At 43.7% G+C, this 24,644-nt stretch overlaps 2 protein-coding genes and 1 long non-coding RNA gene across 3 annotated transcripts in view; all 3 read left to right on the top strand.

The window, feature by feature from the left end:
* Positions 1–4,155: 4,155 nt before the first annotated feature.
* Positions 4,156–5,367, top strand: LOC147188030 (uncharacterized). The gene is made up of 3 exons (XR_015097667.1): positions 4,156–5,006; positions 5,076–5,189; positions 5,276–5,367. It is a non-coding gene; the product is annotated as an uncharacterized LOC147188030 (long non-coding RNA).
* A 371-nt stretch (positions 5,368–5,738) lies between these two features.
* Positions 5,739–7,094, top strand: LOC147188029 (uncharacterized). The gene is made up of 5 exons (XM_086100574.1): positions 5,739–5,783; positions 5,959–6,068; positions 6,219–6,390; positions 6,550–6,719; positions 6,796–7,094. The coding sequence occupies exons 3-5, from the start codon at positions 6,260–6,262 to the stop codon at positions 6,798–6,800; spliced, it is 306 nt and encodes a 101-aa protein (XP_085956700.1). The 5' UTR covers positions 5,739–5,783; positions 5,959–6,068; positions 6,219–6,259; the 3' UTR covers positions 6,801–7,094.
* Positions 7,095–10,473: 3,379 nt separating this feature from the next.
* The window catches only part of bach2b (BACH transcriptional regulator 2b), a 55,882-nt gene continuing 41,711 nt past the window's right edge, over positions 10,474–24,644 (top strand). The window contains exon 1 of the mRNA XM_086100659.1: positions 10,474–10,728. The gene's annotated coding sequence lies outside the window, so the exon portion shown is untranslated. The remainder of the gene's footprint in view (positions 10,729–24,644) is intronic.

Genomic DNA, 24,644 nt, shown 5'->3' with positions numbered 1-24,644 from the left:
TATGGATGGCTTTGAATGTGAGGAGTAGGATTTTATATTGAATGCGGTGTAAAATGGGGAGCCAGTGGAGATGTTGGAGGACAGGTGTAATATGGTTTATGGATGGTGTGAGCGTGATAATGTGGGCGGCTAAATTTTGGACCAGCTGAAGTTTATGGAGGGTTTTTTTGAGGGAGACCGAGCAGGAGGGAATTACAGTAATCGAGTCGCGAGGTGACGAGGGTGTGAACAAGTATAGCAGTGGAGTGAGGAGTGAGAGAAGAGTGGAGCCGGTGGATGTTTCTAAGATGATAATATGCAGAACGAGTGATGTGGTTGATATGTGAGGTGAAGGAGAGGGTGCTATCAAGGATGACATTTTTATTTCAAATTAAGTGAAAGCGATTTAGATCATGGATGGATGAATGAATAAATGATTTGGATCTGTATTATGATCCCACAGGAGGACACTTTATGGTGATACTGATTGTTTGCTGTCTTGGTACAAAGACTGGTGTGTAGGAGCGCGCAACCGGTGAAAGACGGAGAAGGAGTCGTGCACAAAAGTGGAATAAAGGAAGGCTAACTGTTTCTGCCATGCCTCCCAAAGGAAAAGCCATGAAGTGCATGGAGGAGACTGTTTCCATGGCTCAGGTGCAGGAATTATTGGAGCAGCAAAAAGACTTTGATGCCACTCTGTTAGCTCAACAGAAGAAACATTTCAAATCGTGTGTTGAAGTCCTTCCTGACTCTGCAAACAAGAGAGTTTGGGAACTCATGGGTCAAGTGCATGACCTTAGATCCAGTCTGAAACTCACACTGAAAGATATTTTTAGATTTTAAATCCTACTGCGGCGCCCGGTGGCCCAGTGGTTAGCGCGCCGACCTCACAGTGCAGAGGTACCAGGTTCAATTCCGACTCCAGCCTCCCTGTGTGGAGTTTGCATGTTCTCCCCGGGCCTGCGTGGGTTTTCTCCGGGTACTCCGGTTTCCTCCCACATTCCAAAAACATGCATGGCAGGGTGATTGAATACTCAAAATTGTCCCTAGGTGTGATTGTGAGCACCAATGTGTATTAGTCTCTGTGTGCCCTGCGATTGACTGGCAAGCAGTTCAGGGTGTACCCCGCCTACTGCCCGAAGACAGCTGGGATAGGCTCGGGCACCCCCCGTGACCCTTGTGAGGATGAAGCGGATCGGAAAATGGACAGATGGAATCCTATTGCAAAACCTGGTACACCACTTGCAATGAAACAAAAAAGTGAGATCGTGACGGTCAACAAAACTCTTGCATGACTTAATCACGATCCAACTTTATTGAGGTTTAGTCCAGGTGAAATAATGTCATCTTTAATGGCGTTACAAAGTCAGAAGAAAAAGAAAACTGGTCCAACACAGAGGAGAATGTAAGGAAATTTGATGTCAGAAAAGAGTGATCACTGCAAGAGTGATCACTGCAATATTGAAATGGCCACAGTCAGCGACAAGCTAAGTTTGAAACTAAACAAGAAGCTGTAGCGTCCACTGACAAGAAACGAGATTGGTTCACTTCTCCTGTCCCATGTAAATCCGCTTCAATTCCAAGCGCCGACTTTCAGTTCCAAACAGGCATCTATGCTCCACGCAGACGCTCCTCTCTCCTCATCCTCAGTCCAACAGCCATCCATCCAGCCGCACTAACGCAGACTGTCCAACAGCGCCGACATCTCCGCTAAAAAAGCTGCTGCCCATGACAGGCGCAAAAAACACAAGTGCCGCGGGGCTGTTGATGGATGACGCTGAAAATAGCGTCGACTTTCCACCTGCAGACATGGGGAGACTATGCAAAGTCCGCACAGGAAGGGCGGAGCCGGAATCGAACCCTGCAACTCTTTTTAGTGCACACAGTTTCAAACATTCATCTCGCTTTGAAGTCTTTACTCGCAACTGCTTTTTGATTATTGCTTAAAGTTTCTAATAGGTCCATGTCCATTCATTACATGGTTCAAGAGACCAGATTGGAAAGAGTGGGACCTGTTTCATCAGTGTGGATGTTTGGGTTGTTGATGGCGCCCCAAGAGGGCAGTCTTGCACAAGGCACCATTCAAGCTCGGACCACCACTGAGGAGCTGCACAGCAGACAGAGCCATGCACAACTCCAAGCAGGGTTGAGTCCACAATTGATGAGTCATCTCTCACCGCACAATTCACAACTGTTTGTTTACTTCACTCATCTCCAGCTAGAGACACAGCGGTGACAGACAAGGAGCCGTCACACAATGATTTGGCTGTCTTAAAGGATTTCAGCCGTAGATTCCAAGCGGCTTATTTGGGCCCGTGTCTACTTCCCATGTAAACAGCCGAAAGAGTCTTCAGACTGTAAGCCTGTTTGCCGCACTGGGGCGGGAGAGCCTGACAGGGATCTAAATTTACTCACTGCCACCACTGAAGGTCCTGCGGTTACTGTCGCCACACTTCCATCTAACATGGAGTAGATTTGGTTCAGATTAGTCTGGCTGGCGGTAGTGTGGAAATCATTGTAAACAAATTGATTAGCAGCATTAACTAAAATAACATTTGACATGGCCTGAGTCATTCACCTGCATTGTACTACAGGACTTGCAATGCCTTCCTCACTGACTGACAAGGCAGGAGACTTTTTCGTAGGTCTTGGCCTACCGTATTACAGATACCAGTTTTCATAGATCGAGGTGAAACATACAACTGGGGCTGCTTTGTAAAACAATTTTAGAGAGTGCTGTTGAGCCATTTTTTTAAAAAATTCCACAATGAACTAGTAAAAGATGTTTTTTTATTTTTTCAGCCCTGATGTGTGGGCAAAGTTTTGTGAGTTTTTGAGCATGTTTAGACCATCAAAATGATCAGTTTTCATGACAAACTGCGCCGTGCCACGCCAACAGCATTTTGCAAGAAACTCACAGATTTTGTGTTTTAGCATCATCGAACACTCTTCCAAGTATATATGAACCAGATGTGGTCATCCTGCAAGGAGAAAAACTGACCCCCCCCCCAAAAAAAACATTTACCGTATTTTCCGCACTAAAAGGTGCAACTAAAAGCCTTCCATTTTCCTAAAGGCTCACAGCGCGCCTTAAAATCCGATGCGCCTTGTGTATGGTCATTAGAGTAATAATTCAATCCCATAATGGCTCCTTGCTCGAGACATGATTACAACAACATTCAAACAACCCTGTAAGACGTGACCCATCAAAGAATAGCCAGAAAATTCAGATTTTTGGGAACTGAGATGTTTATTAACCCTTACTACAAAATCCACAAAAGTTTTTTTGCTATATTATATTGTTTATAAGATATTTTTTGTAGCACATTTTAGGAAACATTATTTAGATTACATGTGAAATGACAATTTGGGGAAAATCATATTTTAAACCTGCAGTATCAAATTTGATACAGACGATTTAATTGTAATATAAAGAATGAGTTACTTAATAAATATGCATGTGGCAAATGTGATACGAATGACATTATAGGGCGATCGGTTACGCAGTTGAACACAGAAATAGAGCAGCGGCAAGAGTTAACGAGTCAATGTTATCGGTCGGTGAAGGCCCTCGTTATCGAGGAATGCGGCCCCCAGGACAAGGCGACGGCTCCTGGTGCTTGTGTCTCCGATGACTGTGGAGGCCCAGTCTTCCCCGAAAGCCCCGCCCGCAGGATTGACAGAAGTGGGTTGGGGGGCCGGGCGGTCGCCGGGCCCTCTCCTTCCTCCGCGCTCGCCGGTCCTCTTCCGCAGCGACGCGTCGAGTCTCGAGGACCTGGACCCCGCCCCGCACAGCCCCACGCCAGGCCGCCCGATCCGCGGCCAGGTCAGCCCACTGTGCCGGGGGAATCCGGCACCGCTGAAGATGACCCTTTAGCTGGTCTTTGAATCGTCTTTTCGGGCCACCGCGGGGACGGGTGCCCTCCAGCAACTCCGCGTAGAGGAGCTGCTTCGGGAGACGGTCGTCGCTCATCCGCTGCACGTGGCCGGCCCACCGCAGTTGGGCCAGGGTGATCATGGCCTCGATACTCGTGAGGCCAGCCCGGGTGAGGATCTCATTATTAGTCACTCTCTCCTCCCAGGAAACGTTGAGGAGAGATCGGAGTCGTCCTTGGTGGAACCTCTCGAGCCTCTTGATGCTGCTCCGATAGAGGGTCCAACATTCGGCACCATAGAGAAGGGTCGGGAGGACGACAGACTTATACACCATGATCTTCGTGTTGGTGGAAATGGCGTGATTCCTGAAGACCCGACGACCGAGGCGTCCAAAGGCTGTGTGGGCTGCCTGGATACGGTAAGTGAGGTCCTCCGTGAGGCCGGCGTCCTCCTGGATAATGCTGCCCAGGTAAGGGAACGCCGAGACCTGCTCGATGGGTTCGTCGTCTATGGAGATTTGGGGTGGACGATGGTTCAGGTGGAGGGTCTTTGTCTTTTTGGTGTTGACGGAGAGGCCAAAGGTCCTGTACGCCGCGTCGAAGCCGTCCGCGATGAGCTGGAGGCCCCCGGAGGAGTTGGAGACCGCAGCATTGTCATCAGCGTACTGGAGTTCGCTGACGGTCGTGACCATGGTCCCCCGCCTGCTCCTCAAACGGCTGAGGTTGAAGAGCGACCCTTCAGTTTGGTAGCGTAGAGTGATTCCGTGCTCCTGGACAGGGGTGACGTGGTGGATGAGCGCGGCGATGTAGAGGCAGAACAACGTCGGCGCCACCGTGCAGCCCTGTTTGACTCCGGTCCGAACCGGGAATGGGGGAGTCATTTCGCCCTGAGTCAGGACGCAACTCTTCATGCCGTCGTGAAACATCCGGATGAGGGATATGAATTTGGGGGGGAAGCCTTGACGTTCCAGCACTTTCCAGAGTGCTGCTTGGGGCACAGAATCAAACGCTTTGGCCAGATCATAAAAGATGGCGTGGAACTCCCTCCGCTGCTCCCGGCACTTCTCCAGGAGCTGTCTGGCGCAGAACACCATGTCCGCGGTTCCCCTTCCTGGACGGAAGCCCGCCTGGGACTCCGGAAGAACCCGCTCAGTGAGTCGGTCGGCCAGTATACGACAGATGAGTTTTCCAGCAGTTGACAGCAGCGAAATTCCACGATAGTTTCCACAGTCGAGTTTGTCGCCCGTCTTGAATATCGTGACGATGACGGAGTCCTTCAGTTCCCCAGGCACCGTCTCCTCGACCCAGCATTGAAGGATGAAGGTGTGGAGGCGGGTGAGGAGATGTGCACCCCCAGCTTGTAAAAGTTCTACGCGGATGTCGTCGACTCCAGCAGCTTTGTTCTTCTTCATCCTCCTCAGGGCTCCGGAGATCTCCCGGAGAGTCGGCAGCTCCGTCATCCAGTGTTGCACGGGGAGCTGGGGGACAGGATCGAGGAAGCCGTCTATTGCGCATGTCCGACGGTTCAGGAGCTCTATGAAATGCTCCTTCCATCGCTGGTGAGTATTCTCCTTTTCCTGCAGGATGGTGCCGTCCTTTGCCTTCACAGCCATTGGAGGACTGTGAGCCGGACCGATGATCTTCCTCATTGCTTCGAAGAAGGATCTGGTATCGTGACGGTCAGCGAAACTCTGCATTTGGTGGGCAAAGTTGACCCACCATTGATTTTGGATCCTCCGGATCTCTCTCTGTGCTTCACTCTTGGCCGCCCGGTAGGCTTCTTCAAGTCTCTTGGAGGAAACGCAGTTCTGCCATGCAATGCGAGCCTCTCTCTTTCTTGAAATCAGTGGCTCAATTTCTTCCAGGTTTTCGGCAAACCAGTCAGGATTTCTCCTCTTCTGGACACCGAGGACCTCTTCCGCGGATTTGGTGAGCGCAGTTTTCAAGTGCTCCCAGTCTGAGTGGACAGTGGCAGGAAGGGTCCGAGGTTGAGTGTTCAGTTTGTCCGCGAGGGACGTCTGGTACTGTTCGAGGACTTGGGGATTCCTCAGCAGCCCAACATTGAAACGTATCCTCTTGGGGATCTTCTTCCTTCTTTTCGCAGGCGCGATCTTCAGCCTAAGTCTTGAGGCTACCAGCCTGTGATCGGACCATCCGTCATCCATGGAGCGGATGGCCCTCGTGACCATGACGTCGGATCGGTCGCAGATTCAGGTAAGGACGTAATCGATCAGGTGCCAGTGGCCGGATCTTGGATGTTGCCAGGTGGTCTTGTGCTTGTTGGCCATCCGAAACAGTGTGTTGGTTATTACCATCTCCGTCTCTGCGCAGAGACCAAGGAGTAGTTCTCCATTTTCGTTGCAGTTGCCAACGCCTTCCTTCCCCAGAGTCCCTCCCCAAAGCTGATGGTCCCGGCCCACCCGCGCATTGAAATCCCCCAGAACCAAGAGCTTATCCCGGGGGTTGACGCGGAGGATCAGGCCACGCAGCGCGGCATAGAAGGACTCCTTCGCCTCCTCCGAGGCGTCCAGGGTAGGTGCGTAGGCGCTGATGATGACAAGGGATTGGGATTGACACAGAGGTAGGGTGATGGACATGAGTCTCTCAGAAGTTCTTACGGGGATGATGTTGTGATCCCTAACCAGACGTGACTTAACGCAGAACCCTACACCGTGGATTCTTCTCTCCTCCACAGCTCGTCCGCTCCAGAAGAAGGTGTACCCGTGCCGAGGCTCCTCGATCTGCCCGGCACCAGGGAGACGGGTCTCGGAGAGGGCCACAATGTCCAGGCCGAGCTTCTGAATCTCAAGGGCGATGAGGGCAGTCCTGCGCTCCGGTCTCTTTGCTCTTGCATTGTCCATCAGGGTTCGTACATTCCAAGCGCCGATTTCCAGGAAAGCAGTCCATTTTTTGTATTTGTATTTGTTTCGCCCGCATAAAGGATGAATCTGCTGGAGGCGGGTCTCCAGCCGATCGATGGCGGTGATGGGCGTGTTTAGGCCGCCTTTTATTGGCCCTTCCTCGGATTGAGGGGAGCAGCACTGCGACTAGAGAGTCCTGCTCCGCCACCGTGGTCGCTGCCTCTCCCCTGCACCATCACCAGTTCGCAAGGGGAGCGACCATCGTGCCACGGCCGCCGACGTGTGGTTGTGGAGCTAGGGACGTGGGCCCTCATCTGAGCCTGTCCCCGACGCCCCGCGCCATCGCCGCCGGACTTCTTGAGGTTGAGGGGATCGGGAGAGGGGGGAAACGGGTTGAGGGGGCAATGTTATAACTTGCTGTTGGTTAAGTGAACTCTGTCGCTCCTGAAATCTGATCGTTCTCTTGGTGTTTCTTTAAGCATAGCTCCATCTAGTGGATGCTTTGTAGATTGTGTCTTATAATGCGGTGCGCCCAATTTATGAAGAAAATTACAAAATAGGCCATTCATTGAAGGTGCGCCTCATAATCCAGTGCGCCTTTTAGTATGGAAAATACGGTATTTCCAGTAGACAGTGACTCTACCACTACGATGAAAAACAAGTTCCTAGATGTCTTCAGGCCTAGGCTTTCGTCAAATGTGTGAAATTTGGACAAGATGGGCTCATCTGGGTCAAGTTACAGCAACCTTTATTGTCACGGTGAATCCTCAGACTTGGCGGCACCACAATGGCCATGCCCTTTGCCGAAAAGTCACAATATCTCGTGAGTAAGATCGTCTTGGGGCTTTTTTGATAAATTTTCAGTCGAGTTCAATCAACGGACTCCATTCAGAACATTCAAATTTTGAGTCGTCACAGGGAATTTCAGATGTCTTCAGGTTGCACCCATTTATATACTGTAAATACAGTTTGGGATTTTTTGGGACCATATGCAGGGAGCTTTTGAGGATTTCCTTCTCTGTGGCGAAAGAATGATTAAAAACAAATTTTGATGGCCCGATCTCATCATACAGTACTTGGAAACTCATGATTTTTTTTCCTTTGGTGTTGTCTCGGGTCTTAAGATGGTACGCACGTCTCTTCATACAAAATTTTCAAGTTACGAAACGCCTCCACAGGAAAATATTGCCTGTTGTTACGAAAGAAATTTCAAGATAGGAAAGGTAAAAATATAGTGTGGTCTGCTCCAAGTTTCCTGAATTCAACATACTATAGCTGTTCTGCCACTGGCTATTACTTCCTGGCATCCCATTGGCTAAGAGGGACCTCTACCGTATGTGCTTATGTGTGTGGATTGACAAATAGATAGATATGTGTCTATGCAGCGTCTTTGTCATTTGCCCCTCAGGCCACGAGGTGTTCTGATAGTTTTACGTAAATGTGAATCACCCAGAAAAAGTGTTCACCAGTCGGGCAATCGTTAAAAGCCGAGAAAAGCGAATGTCCTTGGATCAGTTGTTTACAGAACGGTAGGCAAAAACCGCTTTTGAGAGAGAACATGAACGAAAGAAGGCAAAAAAACAATGTAGTATTTAATAGTTTTTTTTTACATTATGCACAACTCTCATTTATTGTGCAATAATCTAATTGTAGCATGTATTGTGACATATTTTGATGCATTTTTATGCTTTAGAAAACATTTATGTTTGAATTTTGGGGTGTCTTGGAACGGATTCATGAGGGCACTTATATGGAAAACGCATCTCTACTTACAGGTGCAAAATTTTCTAGTTAAGAAATTTCTTCCAGAACCAATTAATTTCGTAAGTAGAGGTACCACTGTACAGCAAATGTTTGAAGTCAATCCTCGAGGACAAGGGTGCAAAATTATGGCCCCTGTAAATAAGCAAAAATGGGCCAAAACTTTCAAAATTACTCACTTTCTGTTCATTTTACACCAATGCTTCTTCACCTGGGTTCGATCGAACCCGAGGGGGTCGATGAATCGGTCTCAGGGCCTCTGCCGTGGATGTTAAGACACACCTGACTCAACATGTCAATCAGTTATGACACACCCCCTTGGCCATCAGTGGCTGCAGATGATCACTTTATATTGTCCAATCAATGCGGTGGGAAATTTAATTTGCTCAGTAGTCAACGTGTAACTGTCACGATAATACGTTGTGTGATTTTTAAAAAATAATGTTTTCATACATGCTAACTACGTCAAGCAAAAAAAAAGAAAGTGGTCAGGTGAATATGCACAACATGGATTCACATGCATCATGGAATGTAATTGGGACTCAGCGTCCTATTTGCATGATTTGTCATGCCAAGTTGAGCAATTCTAGTCTCACCGGCAAAACTGAAGGAAGACTTTGAAATTGCATGGAGATGGCGAATACAAGAACAGAACGATTGCTGAATTCAAGGTTATACTTATACTTATTAAATTGTATTTACTTTTTAAAATGTTTTAATAAATGTGTTTTTTAATGTCTTGAATTTAAAAAAAAATCAAGTTTTATTTTTCACGAATGAATCGGTGAATGTGTATATGAACTGGTTGTGTTACGAGGTTAAGAACCACTGTTTTAGACAATGACTGCAATGAACTTTTTTGTTAGCAGAAGTTTGTTTCTTCTGCGTTTGAGTGGTTATGCCTGAAGTGGAGTCAATCATTAAAATTTCAGGGGGGGGGGGGACACCTTCACTATTAACAAATATAAAATAATTTGCATCTCACCTTGCAGAATGTTCAGGGTGTACCCCGACTATTGCCCAAAGACAGCTGGGATGGGCTCCAGCACGCCCTTATGAGGATAAGCGGATCAGAAAATGGATGGACGGATGGATAATGAAAATAAAAGATTAGATGGGCATGCATAAATTATCTGTAAACTTAAATAAAACAAAAGAACTGATTTTCGGCTCGTTTAAAACAATCTACCAACTGCCAATAATTGATGGCATTCGAATGTAAACGAGACTTTGGCATTACAATTGACATGTCAGACATAGAAAAACAAAAATCTCGAATCATCTCGTAATTACTGTATGAACAAAGTGAAACAATGCCTTGCCAAAACTGTACTCCGTATTTTATACTCTACCTTGGTACTCCCATACTTCGCGTATTGTTAAAGTGTGGGGTAACACTTACAAGTGCAAAAACAAATCCATGAGTTACAGAAACGAATATTCTATCTTCTAAGCATGTCACATTAATTTTAAACGGGGAGATAACGGCATATTTTCCCCAAAACAGTACAAATCACGCCTTATGTGAAGCTATTTGTAATAGGTTAACTACAGTAACTGAAAATGAATAAAGAAAGACATATGTTTATAATCATGTAAATTTGTCCTTGAGTGTTTTGAAAGGCGCTTATGAATAAAATGTATTATTATTATTATTATTATTATTATTATTTATCTCGTCGGTCTGTAGCTCCATGGGCGTCGCCATTATCGAGTGACGTCAGATTGAAGCTGGTCAAAAAATGGATGAATGGATGAAGTTCACCAAGCGTGCCACTTTGCCACATTCATTATGGCGGGGAAGTTTAGGTACGATTCTCTGCCAAAGCGTTAACTATGCTAGATATCCACGGACACGCATACTTTCAGCCATGAGCGAGATAAGGAGCGACGCGCTGACTATGTGGTCAATGAACGAACCGAGTGACGTCGGCGGACTAATGTCAACAATGCAGCGGTAGAGAGTAGGCGTTCCATTCGAGTGTAACAAACAGCGGCAGACTGGGCTGCACTCCGTGCAGGATCACTTCGAACGAGCGTTTACACGTATTCGTAGCAGTAACAACAGAAAGGAAAATCACGGACATGTTTTTTTAGTAGGTGAGTCGGATCAAATCGTGTTGTTGCCGCTGGAGAAGTAGTAAATTGGAGTCACGAGGATTTAAGGAGACGGCAAAAGCGAGCCATCATGTGAAAGAACTTGTATAGGAAACGGATACGAGCGTTTGCTCGAGAAGAAAAGGAAGAAAACGGTAAGCAGCCGTGCACTTTCTGGCGTCTTTGTCGTACTTCGACCACTATCTGCTCGATCTGCTGTGTAATATATCTTCGTTTCCTGTCTGTCACCATCGGAAAAAAATGACTCATGGTGTGGAGTTACACACATGAATGGGCATTCCAAGCCATGTAAAAAGTCATCGGTAGAAAAACAATAATCCATAGGTTTTAATAATTGACCGCGGTGTGGGTGAAGCATGAAGGTGGTGAAATTAGTGGGTTAAGTTTTTCGGGTTTGAACGCTGGTTCAGAAATTAAACACATCCCCGAACCACATCCTGTTTTGTTTTAAGTCAGCACGGTGTACAGTATTTGCCACGATTTTGCATAGTGGGTTGATCAAGTGTGTTTACTTCACACCACGGGGAAACATTTAAAGAATACTGACCCCCCCACCCCACCCCACGCCCCATGACGCAAACATGCCTGAGTCACAGGATATATTCATTCATTAAGGAGGTTTAAACAAGTTCCCAGGTTATAAGACCGCTGTGATGATTAGTTGGAGTATAATGCGATAAGTAGTATTGATTTCCCACATGCTAGCCTACTACGATCATCATATTTCATTATGTACTATCACGATTTTCCTTTCGCAGTCTAAATACACATCATTACACTTCGTTTTATACCGAGCCAGTTCGACTGTACATGCGCTGCGGTAGCCATTTATCATTAGCTGTTTTTTTTACTCCACCTAGAATAATTTTATGTTCTAATGTAATGATCGAAATTTTGGGGTTTTTATATCAAATATCTATCTATTTATTGGGAGTGTGTGAAACCAGCTGCGCCTTTTATTGTTACATGATCGGGTCATGCAGCGCAGTGGTTTAGTCAGCCCCTTTTATTATGCGGGGGGGTCCCTGATAAGTGGGTGATTCTGTTGGGACTGCAATCTTGATTAGGGACGCAATCAAATAGATGTTCTGAATGTAAATAGGATTCATGCTGAACTATTAAAGATATGTGTGATAGTGAGGCACGCCCCACAGTATAATTTGTCATTTCATAGTGTTTCTGGACGGTGAGTGTTTTTGTGTGCTTTGCTTTCCGGGGTCTTTCTCCAGAAGATAACGTTTCACCCCAAAAAACAAAACAAAAAAAACCCCTGTCGGATTTCTGGCTATATTAGTGTATTGCTAGAGTCCGACGGTTGACACGTTGATGTTGTTGTGATACATTGATGCGGCAATGAAGCACTTAGTGTCAGCGTGACATTAGGTATGCACTTCTTTGTCTGCTGGATGCGCTGGGATCGTGCCACGTCAAGCAGCATCAGCTATCACAATCTTCCACTATTTCTCTTGTCATTTTATATGTTTGAAGGGGGGATATTTCTGACCGTGAAATACAAAGTACGATATTGAGATATTTTAACGTGTTGTTTAAATGCAGATAACACCTTGATTGAAATGTCATGGTAAACATTACTCGACTCTTCCAACATGTGAATGGTTGAAGCACTCATCTATCGTTTTATACAACGAGTCTTTTCTACTTTAGACGTCGCCCTCCCTGCGTATTGGAATTATCGCCCATTTATTGTGTCACACATTTGTGTGTTCTTTTACACACAAGCTAGCAAGTAGCTGGTAATGTTCACGTCACAAACTTTGCACTAATCCACAATTTTTGACACCGCCAGTTTATAACCTATAGATCACTGTATATAGAGTGAAATTATACTTTTTAAGACTGACCCGTGTGATGGTTCTAATGTTATATTTTCCAAGTCTAAACTATTAGCTTGACAACAAAGTTGATTTTATCACTCTATTTTTCATCATTGCTACATAATAGTCTCTTACGTTAGGTGAATAGCTATTTGTGGATAATCTCATAAATTAAAAAAATAAGATAAAAATATAAAATGGAATAGAAAGTGTAGTCCAGTGGTTTGTGCATAGGCCTCACAGTGCAGAGGTTGTGGGTTCGATCCCGTCTCCGGCCTTCCTGTGTGGAGTTTGCATGTTCTCCCCGTGCCTGTGTGGGTTTTCTCCGGGTAGTGCGGTTTCCTCCCACATTCCAAAAACATGCATGGCAGGCTGATTGAACACTCTGAATTGTCCAGAGGTGTGAGTGTGAGCGCGGATGGTTGTTCGTCTCTGTGTGCCCTGCGATTGGCTGGCAACCGGTTCGGGGTGTCTCCCGCCTACTGCCGGAAGACAGCTGGGATAGACTCCAACACCCCCCACGACCCTTGTGAGGATAAGGCGGATCAGTAAATGTCACCGATCTGCGTGTTTTGATGGAATCAGGATTGCAGAAGGTGGCAAAATGGTAAACGGGCTGTCACTTATATAGCGTTTTGTAACCTTGGGTCGTCAAAGCGCTTTACACTGTTATCTCATTCAACTACTGATGACACAGCAGCATCAGTAGCAGCTCCTCCATAAAGAAGCAAATTCAGCTTTTATTCGTAATTTTTTGTTTCTGTATTAAAAAAAAAAAGCATTCCCTTCCCAAAGGTTGTTTGGGTACATCAATGCATTGCAATGGCTGGAATATATATGAAAAACAAAACAAAACATGTTCTCATCCCCACTTATGTACGTGAGATAGGCCGCTGCCAATGTTTGGTAAAGAATGAACGGCTTTGCGGAAAAAAAAAAAAAAGATTCTTCACTTCACCCCAAGGACTGTTGTTGTCCCCCCCCCCCCCCTCATTTGTCATTCTTCCTGAGCTATAGTGCTCCCAAAAAAATAAATAAATAAAGGGAACACTCCAACAGCACAATGTAACTCCAAAGTTCCCTTTATTATTATTATTTTTCTAGCCGTTTTTATTTCATCGCTGTACATTCTTTTCTTTTGCTGAGTGTGCGCCGCCGTTGTCCATCACCACGTGGAATCTTTATAACTGAGGAAACTTGCCAAGAATCTATCAAATCATTTACACCAGAAGCATATTTCTGAGTCCCGCTTGTGAGTTTTGCCCTAAGCTCGAGCAGATTCACCTCTTGAACTGATTTTTGGATTCTTGCTCCATGAATGAGACAAAAAAACCCTTGCGTAAATGAAATGATGCGCATCTGGTTGTCATAGTTGTGGAAATAAATCACCGGGAAGGAAAGTGGGGATTATAAAGCAGTTTCAGAAGAATGAAGCATGTCTAAAACGGCTCTCCGAATGAAAACATGGTAGCAAGATTTTTGTACCGCGCACACTCTTTGCACCTTGGCATGGGACTGAGGCATTGCGGAGGACTGTTTGAGCTTGCACCCGCTGAGCTGACTCACTGCGGAATTGTTACTCATTGTCTCTCAGTGTGTAAAGCAGATGCAAATAACCTTCGGCGGTCAAATCAGCATGCAAGATCATTTTAACACTCGGTGAGATTCTCATGTCAGTCGACAGACATGTTGAACTGCTTTTATTTTGAAGGTGTTATAAATTGCAAAGTTGTATGAGCTCATGATAAGTCCTTTCACATATTTTTCAACTGTTAAACTTTTCATGCACTAATAACCTGTAGCCTGATAACATGATCAGCTGTCCACTGTCGTGACCGCTGTCCCCGAAAGGGTTAATATGACATAACTTGTTCACCTCACTTGAAAAACAAATATTTGAGAGGGCAAGTCAATTTAAACAACCGAGATGATGCAGCTTTCTCGAACTGGGACTGAGGCTATTATTCAGAATTAGCCAGCCTCAAATTAACATTAAATGGGAGTCGGCACATCTCGTATTTTCTGCACTATAAGCATACCTGTCAACTCATACGGTTTAGCCATAGTTCATACGGATTTTGTGGTGAATCTTATGGCCGTATCGAACAAATCATACGGATTCTGAAAATTTCCGGGGGTTTTTCACCAACTCCAAATGATTTGGAGTTGGTGAAAAAAGTAACGCAGGAATACAACTCTGAACACAGTAATGCCACTAAGTGGAATGATGGATATCTACAATAAATATCATTGACAATTTCGTGGGGTTTTTTTCTGCCGTTATTTTGACATATAAAATGCTGTGGTATGTTATAAGGATTTTTTGCTCTTTATAAGGATTTTTTTGGTAGTTTATACAGGTTGGCGCTCCGAAAAGTTGACAGGTATGTATAAGGCGCACTGAAAAGCATTCAATTTTCCCAAAAGACGACACTGCGCCCTATAATCCGATGCGCCGAATATAAAGAGAATGCAAACATTATATTCCCCATTGAGTTGTTTCGCTGTTAGTGTTCGTCCGCCATCTAGTGTTGATTATTAGCAGGAACCAATTGTAACCTAAAAGGGTTCTAATTGACATGTGCATTCGCCAACACACACTCAAACAGACAAGTACGTTGTGAGCTCTACGCAGGCATTATGAAACAAAGATAATACCAAAAGCATAGTCAACTACTGGCTAAACGAAGGAAGGAGGAGACAAATAAGCCTTATAAGGACATTTAGCCCCTGGTAAATGTGAGCCCACATGGTTTGTGTGCCTTTTTGTTGAAACAATTGTCTTTACAATGTTTGTCTTTCATTTATTGTTTTGTCATGGTATTTGCATCCTTTATGTCCGTCTTTATGATCAGTTCTCACATCTTGCCAATGAATAAACCCTGTATTTTTATGGACTTCGTGCCGTGCTTCGTGCTACATCCTTCATATGAATCAATATTCTGATTTCTTGGCCGTAGTATTTAAGTTTTGTAAATTGCTTTGTTCCAGCTGCAGTGGTTGTGAACGCTCTATATAAGGGGTGGGCAAACTTTTTGGCTCGGGGGCCGCATTGGCTTTTAAAATTTGACAGAAGGGCCAGGTCAGCACGAGTTATGGTACATAAAAAAAAAACTGCATTTGTTGACAGTCCATATCAAAAGGAACAAAAGCATGAAAGTACTGTATTAATATACTTTTGTAAATGACAACAGTGTTGTTGATAACCTATTTTAGCCTGCGCATTGCTGCAGATGGGTTGTGATCAGACCAGTAGAAGTAGAGCGATACATACCTGTAGGTCCTAGGGGGTCGAAGAGATCCCCCCACCCCTCCCCGTGTTCTGCAATTTCAAGTCAATGCGCCACCTGGCGGTGAAATGCCTGTCATTACAAGTCCAATTGAAATGAATGCAATCATTCACATCGAACCTTAATTGTGGACCAACCTTCGGCGGGCCGGATTAAAAAGACCAACGGGCCGGATTCGGCCCGCGGGCCGTAGTTTGCCTACCTCTGCTCTATATAAATAAATCTGTATTGTATTGTATTGCCTTAAGCATAGCTCCATCCAGTGGATGCATAACGCAACCGCATCCACTATTGTAGCTTCTGTTCTATGCGCCTTATAATGCAGTGCGCCCTATATATGAAAACAAAGTTTCTCTATTTTTTCAAATCTGCACATACCGAGTCTCGATGCGGCACCTTGATATTAAGAAATAAAGAAGGCATCCAAAGACGCTCAATTGTCTTTAGTTTTTTTTTAATTCGAATGAAAATATCATGATACCAGCGGTGGTTCAAACCAAGTCAATCAAATCTTTATTTATAAATATCAGTGATGCTTCACAAATTAACGATGCAAACAAATTACATTTTCATATCCTGCCTCAAACAAACAAATTCAAAAAACCCCTCCCCCCCAATAAGTCAGTGCGGTTACAAAATAAATATTGTTTTAAATGGTCAATGAAACAATTCCGCACTGTGTTATATTGTAGAAGTAAAAACGCTACAGCTTCGTGTTTGCTTTCAAAACTTAGCTTGTAGCAGACGTGTGCACATTTTCAGCATGACGTCTCTGACCCACTGGTGAAAGGACACTTTGATCCTCTCCTCTTTCATCTAGAACTGCTTCAGACAACAAAGTGTATGCAGAAAAGTGGTGAAGATTGCACGACTGTCTGTGTCCTATGTGTTGTGTTGTGTTATTTTTGTTATTTTGACTTCAAAATGGCGCCGCGAGAGTGGCCGCCTTTCCAGCAGCTCCTATATTTTGTTGTTCTACTTCTTCCTTTCATAACTTTACTGCTGCGAATTGGGAATTTCTCCATTGCGAGACTAATAAAGGTTTTCTTATCTTATCTTATCTTAAAACAGCAGTCTTTTATCGTTAGCATTATTCAGAGTTTGTTTCATGGACAATTCATCGAGGACACAGGCAAAGAATGGTTAATCTGGAGGGCCGGGAGAAGCATTATAAAATGGTACACGTGAGCTACGATCGTCAACACACTGCAAAAGTGCGTCGTACGCCTCCGCGTCAGGTCTCTACTAAGGTAGGCAGTGATTTGCTTTTCACAAACTCACAAACTTTTGCGTCTACTTTATTTTTCTGTTTCGTTCATGTTAGGGGCCGCTATGGCCGTTGCTCATCCCGGCATGCTTGTATAAGGGCGTGCGTATGTACGCGTGTGCAGGAAAGGGTCGATAGCGGGAGGTTGGTTGCTCAAAAAGTTGATCTGGTCAAAAAAAGGTGGGGCACCCCTGATTTAGACGCTAAGCAGCTGTTTGTGATATCCTCCCAAGAGCTGGCGTGAAGGTCTCGCAAATTGCTGTTTTTAGACTTTGTGAACAAAAGCATGTTTATCAGCTTGAGTTGTACCTGGAAATGTAACCAGAATTGTTCCTCACCTTTCTCATATTCATTTTTTGATGTCAAAGGTGTGATTTCGAGAGCATTCTAAGTCAATGGAATTGAGCTCAATTTGGAAGAGAGCGAGTTTACAGTACATGGTGCATTTGTCATATTCTGCGACTGACAACGATGTCGTTGTGCACTCTTTATTTTATTTCATTTGAAATCGTCATTATAAAAGTAACAACATTTCTGTCTGAGGGTGGCCCGGTAGTCCAGTGGTTAGCACGTCGGCTTCACGGTGCAGAGGTACCGGGTTCGGTTCCAGCTCCGGCCTCCCTGTGTGGAGTTTGCATGTTCTCCCCGTGCTTGCGTGGGTTTTCTCCGGGTGCTCCGGTTTCCTCCCACATTCCAAAAACATGCATGGCAGGTTGATTGGACCCTCTAAAATTGTCCGTGGGCGTGGATGGTTGTTCGTCTCTGTGTGCCCTGCGATTGGCTGGCAACTGATTCAGGGTGTCCCCCGCCTACTGCCCGAAGACGGCTGGGATAGGCTCCAGCACCCCCCGCGACCCTAGTGAGGATCAAGCGTTTCGGAAATTGGATGGATGGATGGATTTCTGTCTGATTTCATTTCTGTTCTGCAATAATGTTTTGGGTTGTTTTCATTTTAAAGGGCATGTAGAACCGACGTGCATAGGAAATGTCGCTTCCCACTAACTTCCTTTGCAGGTGCTTGGATGGCCACCAAAGTATATTTTTATTTAGAATCAAATTGCGACAAGCCTCTGGCGGTGAGGCGAGAACATTTTGATTCCCCTCCCCTTTGTACATCTTTCTGTAAAATCCCAAGAGAGCTTTTACACACATGCTATTTGTTTATAACGTCAGGTCATGAATTATCCATCCATACTTCCATTTTGTTTTCCACTTACCCTGTTCAAGTTTCTGCAGTGGAGTCAGATCTCTCATGTCTCTCTTTTTGAAAAAAAAAATGCTTTTAACATTGTCGTTTCAAGTTGCTGGAGTACCTGTGTACAAGTTTCACATTGCTTAGCTCGAGACCATTGGAGTGCTGTAATTATGCCCGTGCGTCATGCAATGAAACCAGCTGGCAATAGATTTTTTTTTTTCTTCAACCGTATTTGTTGTTCTGGACTTGTTAAAATACAATTACCGGTAGTTTCAAGGAATATATCTGTATATTAAGGCACTAGACACAAGTCCTTCACACACATTACAACAGGAGTTAGGAAACACTATAAAAATCCCATTCAAAAGGATTACGTACACTACATTCCCGATCATAAAGGTGTTTATTTATTCTATTCAAATTCTACGCTACATTCCTTTTCGAGGGGGCGGCCCGGCTGTTCGACCTCACAATGCAGAGTTGCAGGGTTCGATTCCAGCTTCAGCCTTCCTGTGTGGAGTTTGCATGTTCTCCCCCGGCCGGCGGGGTTTTTTTCTGGGTACTCCGGTTTCCTCCAACATTCCAAAAACATGCATGACAGGCTGATTGAACACCCTAAATTGCCCCGAGGTGTGAGTGTGAGCGCGGATGGTTGTTCGTCTCTGTGTGCCCTGCGATTGGCTGGCAACTGGTTCAGGGTGTCCCCCGCCTACTGCCCGAAGATGGCTCGGATAGGCTCCAGCAGCCCCCGCGACCCTTGTGAGGATAAAGCAGATTGCAAAATGGATGTATGGATGGATTCCTTTTCAAAAAAAAAATCAAATTGACAGTATTATCTGCTCTGATGTGCAGCGTCGTTTAGTTAAATTTATTTTTGTTGAGTTTCATTTATTTGGGCATGGTGTGTTCCAGACAGGCGCCACGGTGGTCGTCTGATGAGTGCGTCCACCTCACAGTGCAGAGGTGCAGGGTTCGATTCTGGCTCTGGCCTTCCTGTGTAGAATTTGCATGTTCTCCCTGTGCTTGTGTGGGTTTTCTCCGGGTACTCCGGTTTCCTCCCACATTGCTAAAACATGCGTGGCAGGTCAATATCACACTCAAAATTGTCCCTAGGTGTGATTGTTTGTTTGTGAGGCGGAATCGAACCCTGCACCTCTGCACTGCGAGGCTGACCCATTGGCCACCCTCTCTCTCTCTCTCGAGATATATGTGTGTGTGTGTGTGTGTGTGTGTGTGCGTGCGTGTGTCTGTGTACCTCTGTAAGAACATTTATTTGTTACTTCCATTCGTGTGACTCCTCTCGGACGTTTGTATTCTAAACTGCAGCAGTGAAACTGTCTGCTACCCATGATGCACCACCTCGCTGTATCTCCAGGCTAGTAAAGGCAGTGAAAGAGACCATTGTTTATGTCGCTCCGAGGCAAGAACCCTGCACTTCTGACACAGGGTGGGAGAAAATATTCCTATTATACCACTGGAATGTGTTTGAATCCGTCAGAGCTGGATGAATGGCGGTGCTTCTCCCCCACCCCCCAAATGTGTTTCATATTTGGCAGAGCACAATGGACTGTATCAGTTAAAATCAACACTGAACCTTAATTGGGAGGAAAAAAATCTTGCTTTGTGTTTTGTTTTGTAATCTGGGAAACCTAAATGTTATTGGGGAGCCTCAATGTTATCTCATAATCTGTTTTCCTCCAAGCAAGTTTCTCAAAAATGCATTGAAGGACAGTGGGGAAAGCTTGAACAAAGCCAAAAATTATCCCCTACTAGTATTTGCTTCTTCTTCTCATTCTCATTTTTTTTATTTTTTATTTTTTCCACAGAGCATGGGTCACTTTGCATTCCGACAACAGACACTCTTTGCTTTCGCATGCATGAGAATATATATTCTCATGCACGCGAATATATTCTCTCTGTTCTCAGGTTTCGGGCCACATAAAATCCAAATAGCTCTGAGGGTTTCCTGATCCAATGACTGTGTCGACAGTCAACTGGGAGTCCTGTCTCACGTGTCACCCCTTGCCATTTTCTTCATTTTTTTGACTTTTTTTTTTTTTTAAGGACACTCTCAAGTAGCTCTGACGGGGGGAGGCCGAACCAATATGATCTCGCCTTTGTCTCACGGATGTCGTTAAGTAGGTGGCAGCAGCTCCTCTGTAAGGACTTTTGGCTTTGGAGCCAGTCACATTTTGAGTCTTGCTGCGGACACACTTTTAATATGGTTACTTGATCGTGGAGGGGTGCAAGTCCGATTCCTGGCTACTGTCGAGATGCCCTTGCGCAAGGTAACCCAAGTGCAGCATTGTTTGTGTGCACATCACTTTCACTCTGACATCTCTCCACACATGCCTGTCTGTGTGTGATAGAAAGTGTAATTGCACATCTACTACAGTAGGTGACAGTGGCGTGTGCGTGAGTGCATTCGCGTGCGGCAACAGGTCGATCGCGGGAGGTTGGCAGCTTGAAAAGTAGATCTTCGGTTATAAAAGGTTGGGCGCCCCTGTTCTAAGTTCATGTTCTTTATTGATATGTTTTGTTGATTTCTTGTTTCACCATTTCCAAATACCTTCTCCCGGGCTTAAATTTATTGCTAACTTGTTTTCATCAAACCATATTCTTGCCTTTCTGAATTCTGAGGTGATTCTTACTGAGAAATTTGCTCTATTTTCTCACTACAATATTAGTGCCATCTGCAAACCGCACAAACTTGAATAGTTGGGCCATGCTACATAATACACACGATGAGTAAATTTTGGGCCCCAACACTGACTCTTGGGGTACACCGCAAGCATTTTGAATTATATACACCCGACTTCACAAATCGCTGCTTTTTGTTCGGTAACTCCGAAACAAATTTAAGGCTACCCTCCTTATCTCATGCAGTTCCAATTAACCTTTGGAGGGACAGCTTTGGTAGATCAATAAACAGCGCTACTGCATTTTTTTCATTGTCTATTTAGTCCGTCATGCTTTCGATGAGTTCTGTCAAAGCTAGTGAAATTAACCGGTTTGTTCTAAATCCATACTGACTGCTGGAGAGTCATTTCTGTTTTTCTATTAATTGATCTAATCTATTATTGGCTAGCTTTTAAGAGAATTAATGTAGCTGTGAAACAGGCCTGTAATTTGTGAAGCTGCGTTTGTCACCCGTTTTATATCTCGGTATGACTTTTGCAATCTTCATTTTGGTTTGGAAATTGTCCAGTCCGAAATCATACATCACAAATGTGTGTAAATGTTTGGAGATGTCCAGAATTACTTTTAACAGAGTTTTCATGTCCATTTGGTTGCAATCCGTCAACATTTTTGGCCCGGTAGTCCAGTGGTTAGCACGTCGGCTTCACAGTGCAGAGGTACCGGGTTCGATTCCAGCTCCGGCCTCCCTGTGTGGAGTTTGCATGTTCTCCCCGGGGCCTGCGTGGGTTTTCTCCGGGTGCTCCGGTTTCCTCCCACATTCCAAAAACATGCATGGCAGGCTGATTGGACGCTCTAAATTGTCCCTAGGTGTGAGTGTGGGCGTGGATGGTTGTTCGTCTCTGTGTGCCCTGCGATTGGCTGGCAACTGATTCAGGGTGTCCCCCGCCTACTGCCCGAAGACGGCTGGGATAGGCTCCAGCACCCCCCGCGACCCTAGTGAGGATCAAGCGGTTCGGAAAATGGATGGATGGATGGATGTTTTATTGCTTTTTATTTATTATTATTATTATTTTTTTCTACGTACAGCACTTTGTTGCGGAGGTTGTTTTAAAGTGCTCTATAAATACAGTTGAGTTGAAAAGTATAGTCAGTTCTTTTAATCATCTCCTCACTGGTATTTGTTGCATAACAGGTTCTCGATTATGAAATACATCACAGTGTGCAAATACTGTACATTATTTATTATTAGAGATGGTTAAAGTGTTGTTGTCTGAGATTTATTGTGCAGGAATTTTAGATTCTAAATATTTGCTCGACTCATCTGGCACAAATAACGAGCAAATGCCAACAGAGATGAGGTCGTATATAAGACAAATCCAACCATGATGACATGTCATTGAGTGCTTGTTTGTTTAGTGAACCTGTAAACAGATAACAGAAGTTTGGTAAGACGTGGAAGGGAAGTAAAAAAATTTAAAAGAAGATAATAACAAAGGGTCATCATTTAGCACGGTTTACATGTACATTATTAGAAGGATTAGAATTAGAAGGAACACAAGTAGTCATATTCACCGACTGAAGTACACATAGTACAATAAGCAATTTACCGACTTAAAACTCATTTATATCTTTTTTTTTGTGTGCGTGTACTTTTGAAGCTGATTTTGAACACAGCAAGCGATTCCCACCTTTTCGGGTCAGTTCTGAAATTATTCCACAAACGAACATCTCTTACAGAAATACACCTTTGCTTAACGTTTGTTCTTGTTTTGGATTAGAAAAAAAATATTTATTTATTTATTGTCTAGTCTTGTTGCCCTGAAGTCACAGCACCTCTCGAATTTCAAACAGTTTGAGTTATTGTGGCAGAGCAGGTTATTGTGCACTTTGTACGTTAGTGGTGCTATTTTAAATTAAACCAGATCATACAATATTGGAGCGTTTAATTTGACGAATAGTGGATTTGTCGATTCAGTATATTTAGATTGATTAATAATTGCTCTTTTTTTGTAGTTTGAAAACAGGGTAAGTGTTTTATAGCTATTTCCACACAGAAGGTCAAGTATGGTAATAATAATGAACAATATAACGGTAATGTCTATAGTTCTTATGAAGCACATCCTTGGTTTTGTATAGAATCCCTAAACTTTTTGACATTTTCCTTTTAATAATAATAATAATAATACTTTTTTAAATGTTTAGTTTCGCGTCAATTACAACTCTACTAAATTTATTTTCATACACTCTTTCTATATCAATTGAATTGAGCATAATTTTAACTTGGTGTTTAGCTGGTATACTGCCAAAAACAATTAACTTTTTTTTTTTGGGTGGGGGTGGGTGGGTTAGTGATCATTTATTTATGTCAAATCAATTTTGTAATATATTCAAATTTTTTTTTTGAATGCCGTCAGAAGCCGTTTCAGATTTTCTCCAGAACATTAGAGAGTTGTGTCATCATAAGACACTTTTAAGTAATTTTGAAACAGAGCAGATATCATTTATATACAGTATGAATAGTTTTGGGGCTAGCACAGACCATTGAGGAACCCCATGACTGATCTTCAGCTGATTTAATTTTATGTTGTTGAACTGCACACACTGATTGTCCATTGTCCAAATACATTTTTAACTATTTATATGTGGCACCTCTTATGTCATATCGCTCAATAATATGCTATGATCTATGGCAGGGGTCGGGAACCTATGGCTCGCGAGCCTGGTGTGGCTCTTTTGTTTCTTTTTTCTTTCAAATGCTGTATCAACTGTTATTCTACTAGGTTTCATAATTGCAGGTGAAAGACTGTTACTATACATTGTATTTATAAAATCAGTTGTTTTTTTCATGTCCATTTGGATTTCACAAGTCAGTGTTAAAATCCCCATACATTATTTGTGTGTTTTTGTCATTGGAGTAGCAAAGTACAATATCCAGTATTTTATGTTTATTTGTTGTTGTTGTTGTTTTGTTTTGTTTTTGGTTTAATGTGTCAAGACAGGATCCCGGTGTCCTATAAATGAAATTTAGGCTGACATTTGATGTGTTTTTGTTGTTGTTTATAGATATAGTTAATATAATAGTTAAACATTAATAGTTAATAGTTAAACATTTCATTACATTCCTCATTGTCAAGCCAAGTTTCTGATCTGGTAATTATTTTAAATCTACTTACTGTATTTTCCGCACTATAAGGCACACTTGAAAGCATTCCATTTTCTCAGAAGCTGACAGTACGTCTTATAATCTGACGCGCCTTATATATGTATGGAACAATGTTCTGATTTCTTGGATGTAGTATTTTAAATTTTTTGTAATGCACTTTGAAAGCTCTATATAAATAAAGCTGTATTGCATTGAATTGTATTGTATTCCCTTCAGCGGAGCTCCATCTAATGGATGCATAACGCAACCGCAGCCACTATTGTAACTTCTGTTCTAAGCTCCTTATAATGCGGTGCGCCCGATATCTGAAAACAGTTTTAAAATAGGCCATTCATTGAAGGTGCGCTTTACAAAACGAAACGCCCTATGATGCAGAAAATACGGTTATTTAGCCACGCATTCTCTGAATTTTGTACGTTTCTATCGAGGCTTCTACTGTTAAAATATATAATTGAAAGTGCATTTTCCATTTTCCATTTGAATTGATCGTCCATGTCGTACTCAGAATTAGAGCTGCTGTGATTATTATTGTAAAAATGATTGTCTGGGTCCAAATCATTCTCTGGATCGATTCAAAGGTTTTGAAGTCCATTTTTTTCATATATGGATTTACTATTACAGTACAGTCTAAGAGTTTTGTTGGTGAGGTGGTTGATTTAC

This window comes from Hippocampus guttulatus, chromosome 20, assembly GCF_054856545.1.
Source record: "Hippocampus guttulatus isolate MCC_2025c chromosome 20, RoL_Hgut_1.0, whole genome shotgun sequence".
NCBI classification, from domain to species: Eukaryota; Metazoa; Chordata; class Actinopteri; order Syngnathiformes; family Syngnathidae; genus Hippocampus; species Hippocampus guttulatus.
Note: the sequence above shows the minus strand (reverse complement) of the source record. Positions and strands in the feature narration are given on the sequence as shown.

Excerpts from the sequence above, each read along its gene's own strand:
- LOC147188029 (XM_086100574.1), top strand. The coding sequence starts at position 6,260 with ATGGTCCCGGCCCACCCGCGCATTGAAATCCCCCAGAACCAAGAGCTT. Across the intron at positions 6,391-6,549 it reads CTCCGAGGCGTCCAGGGTAG|CTCGTCCGCTCCAGAAGAAG; the intron begins GTGCGTAGGCGC and ends TCTCCTCCACAG.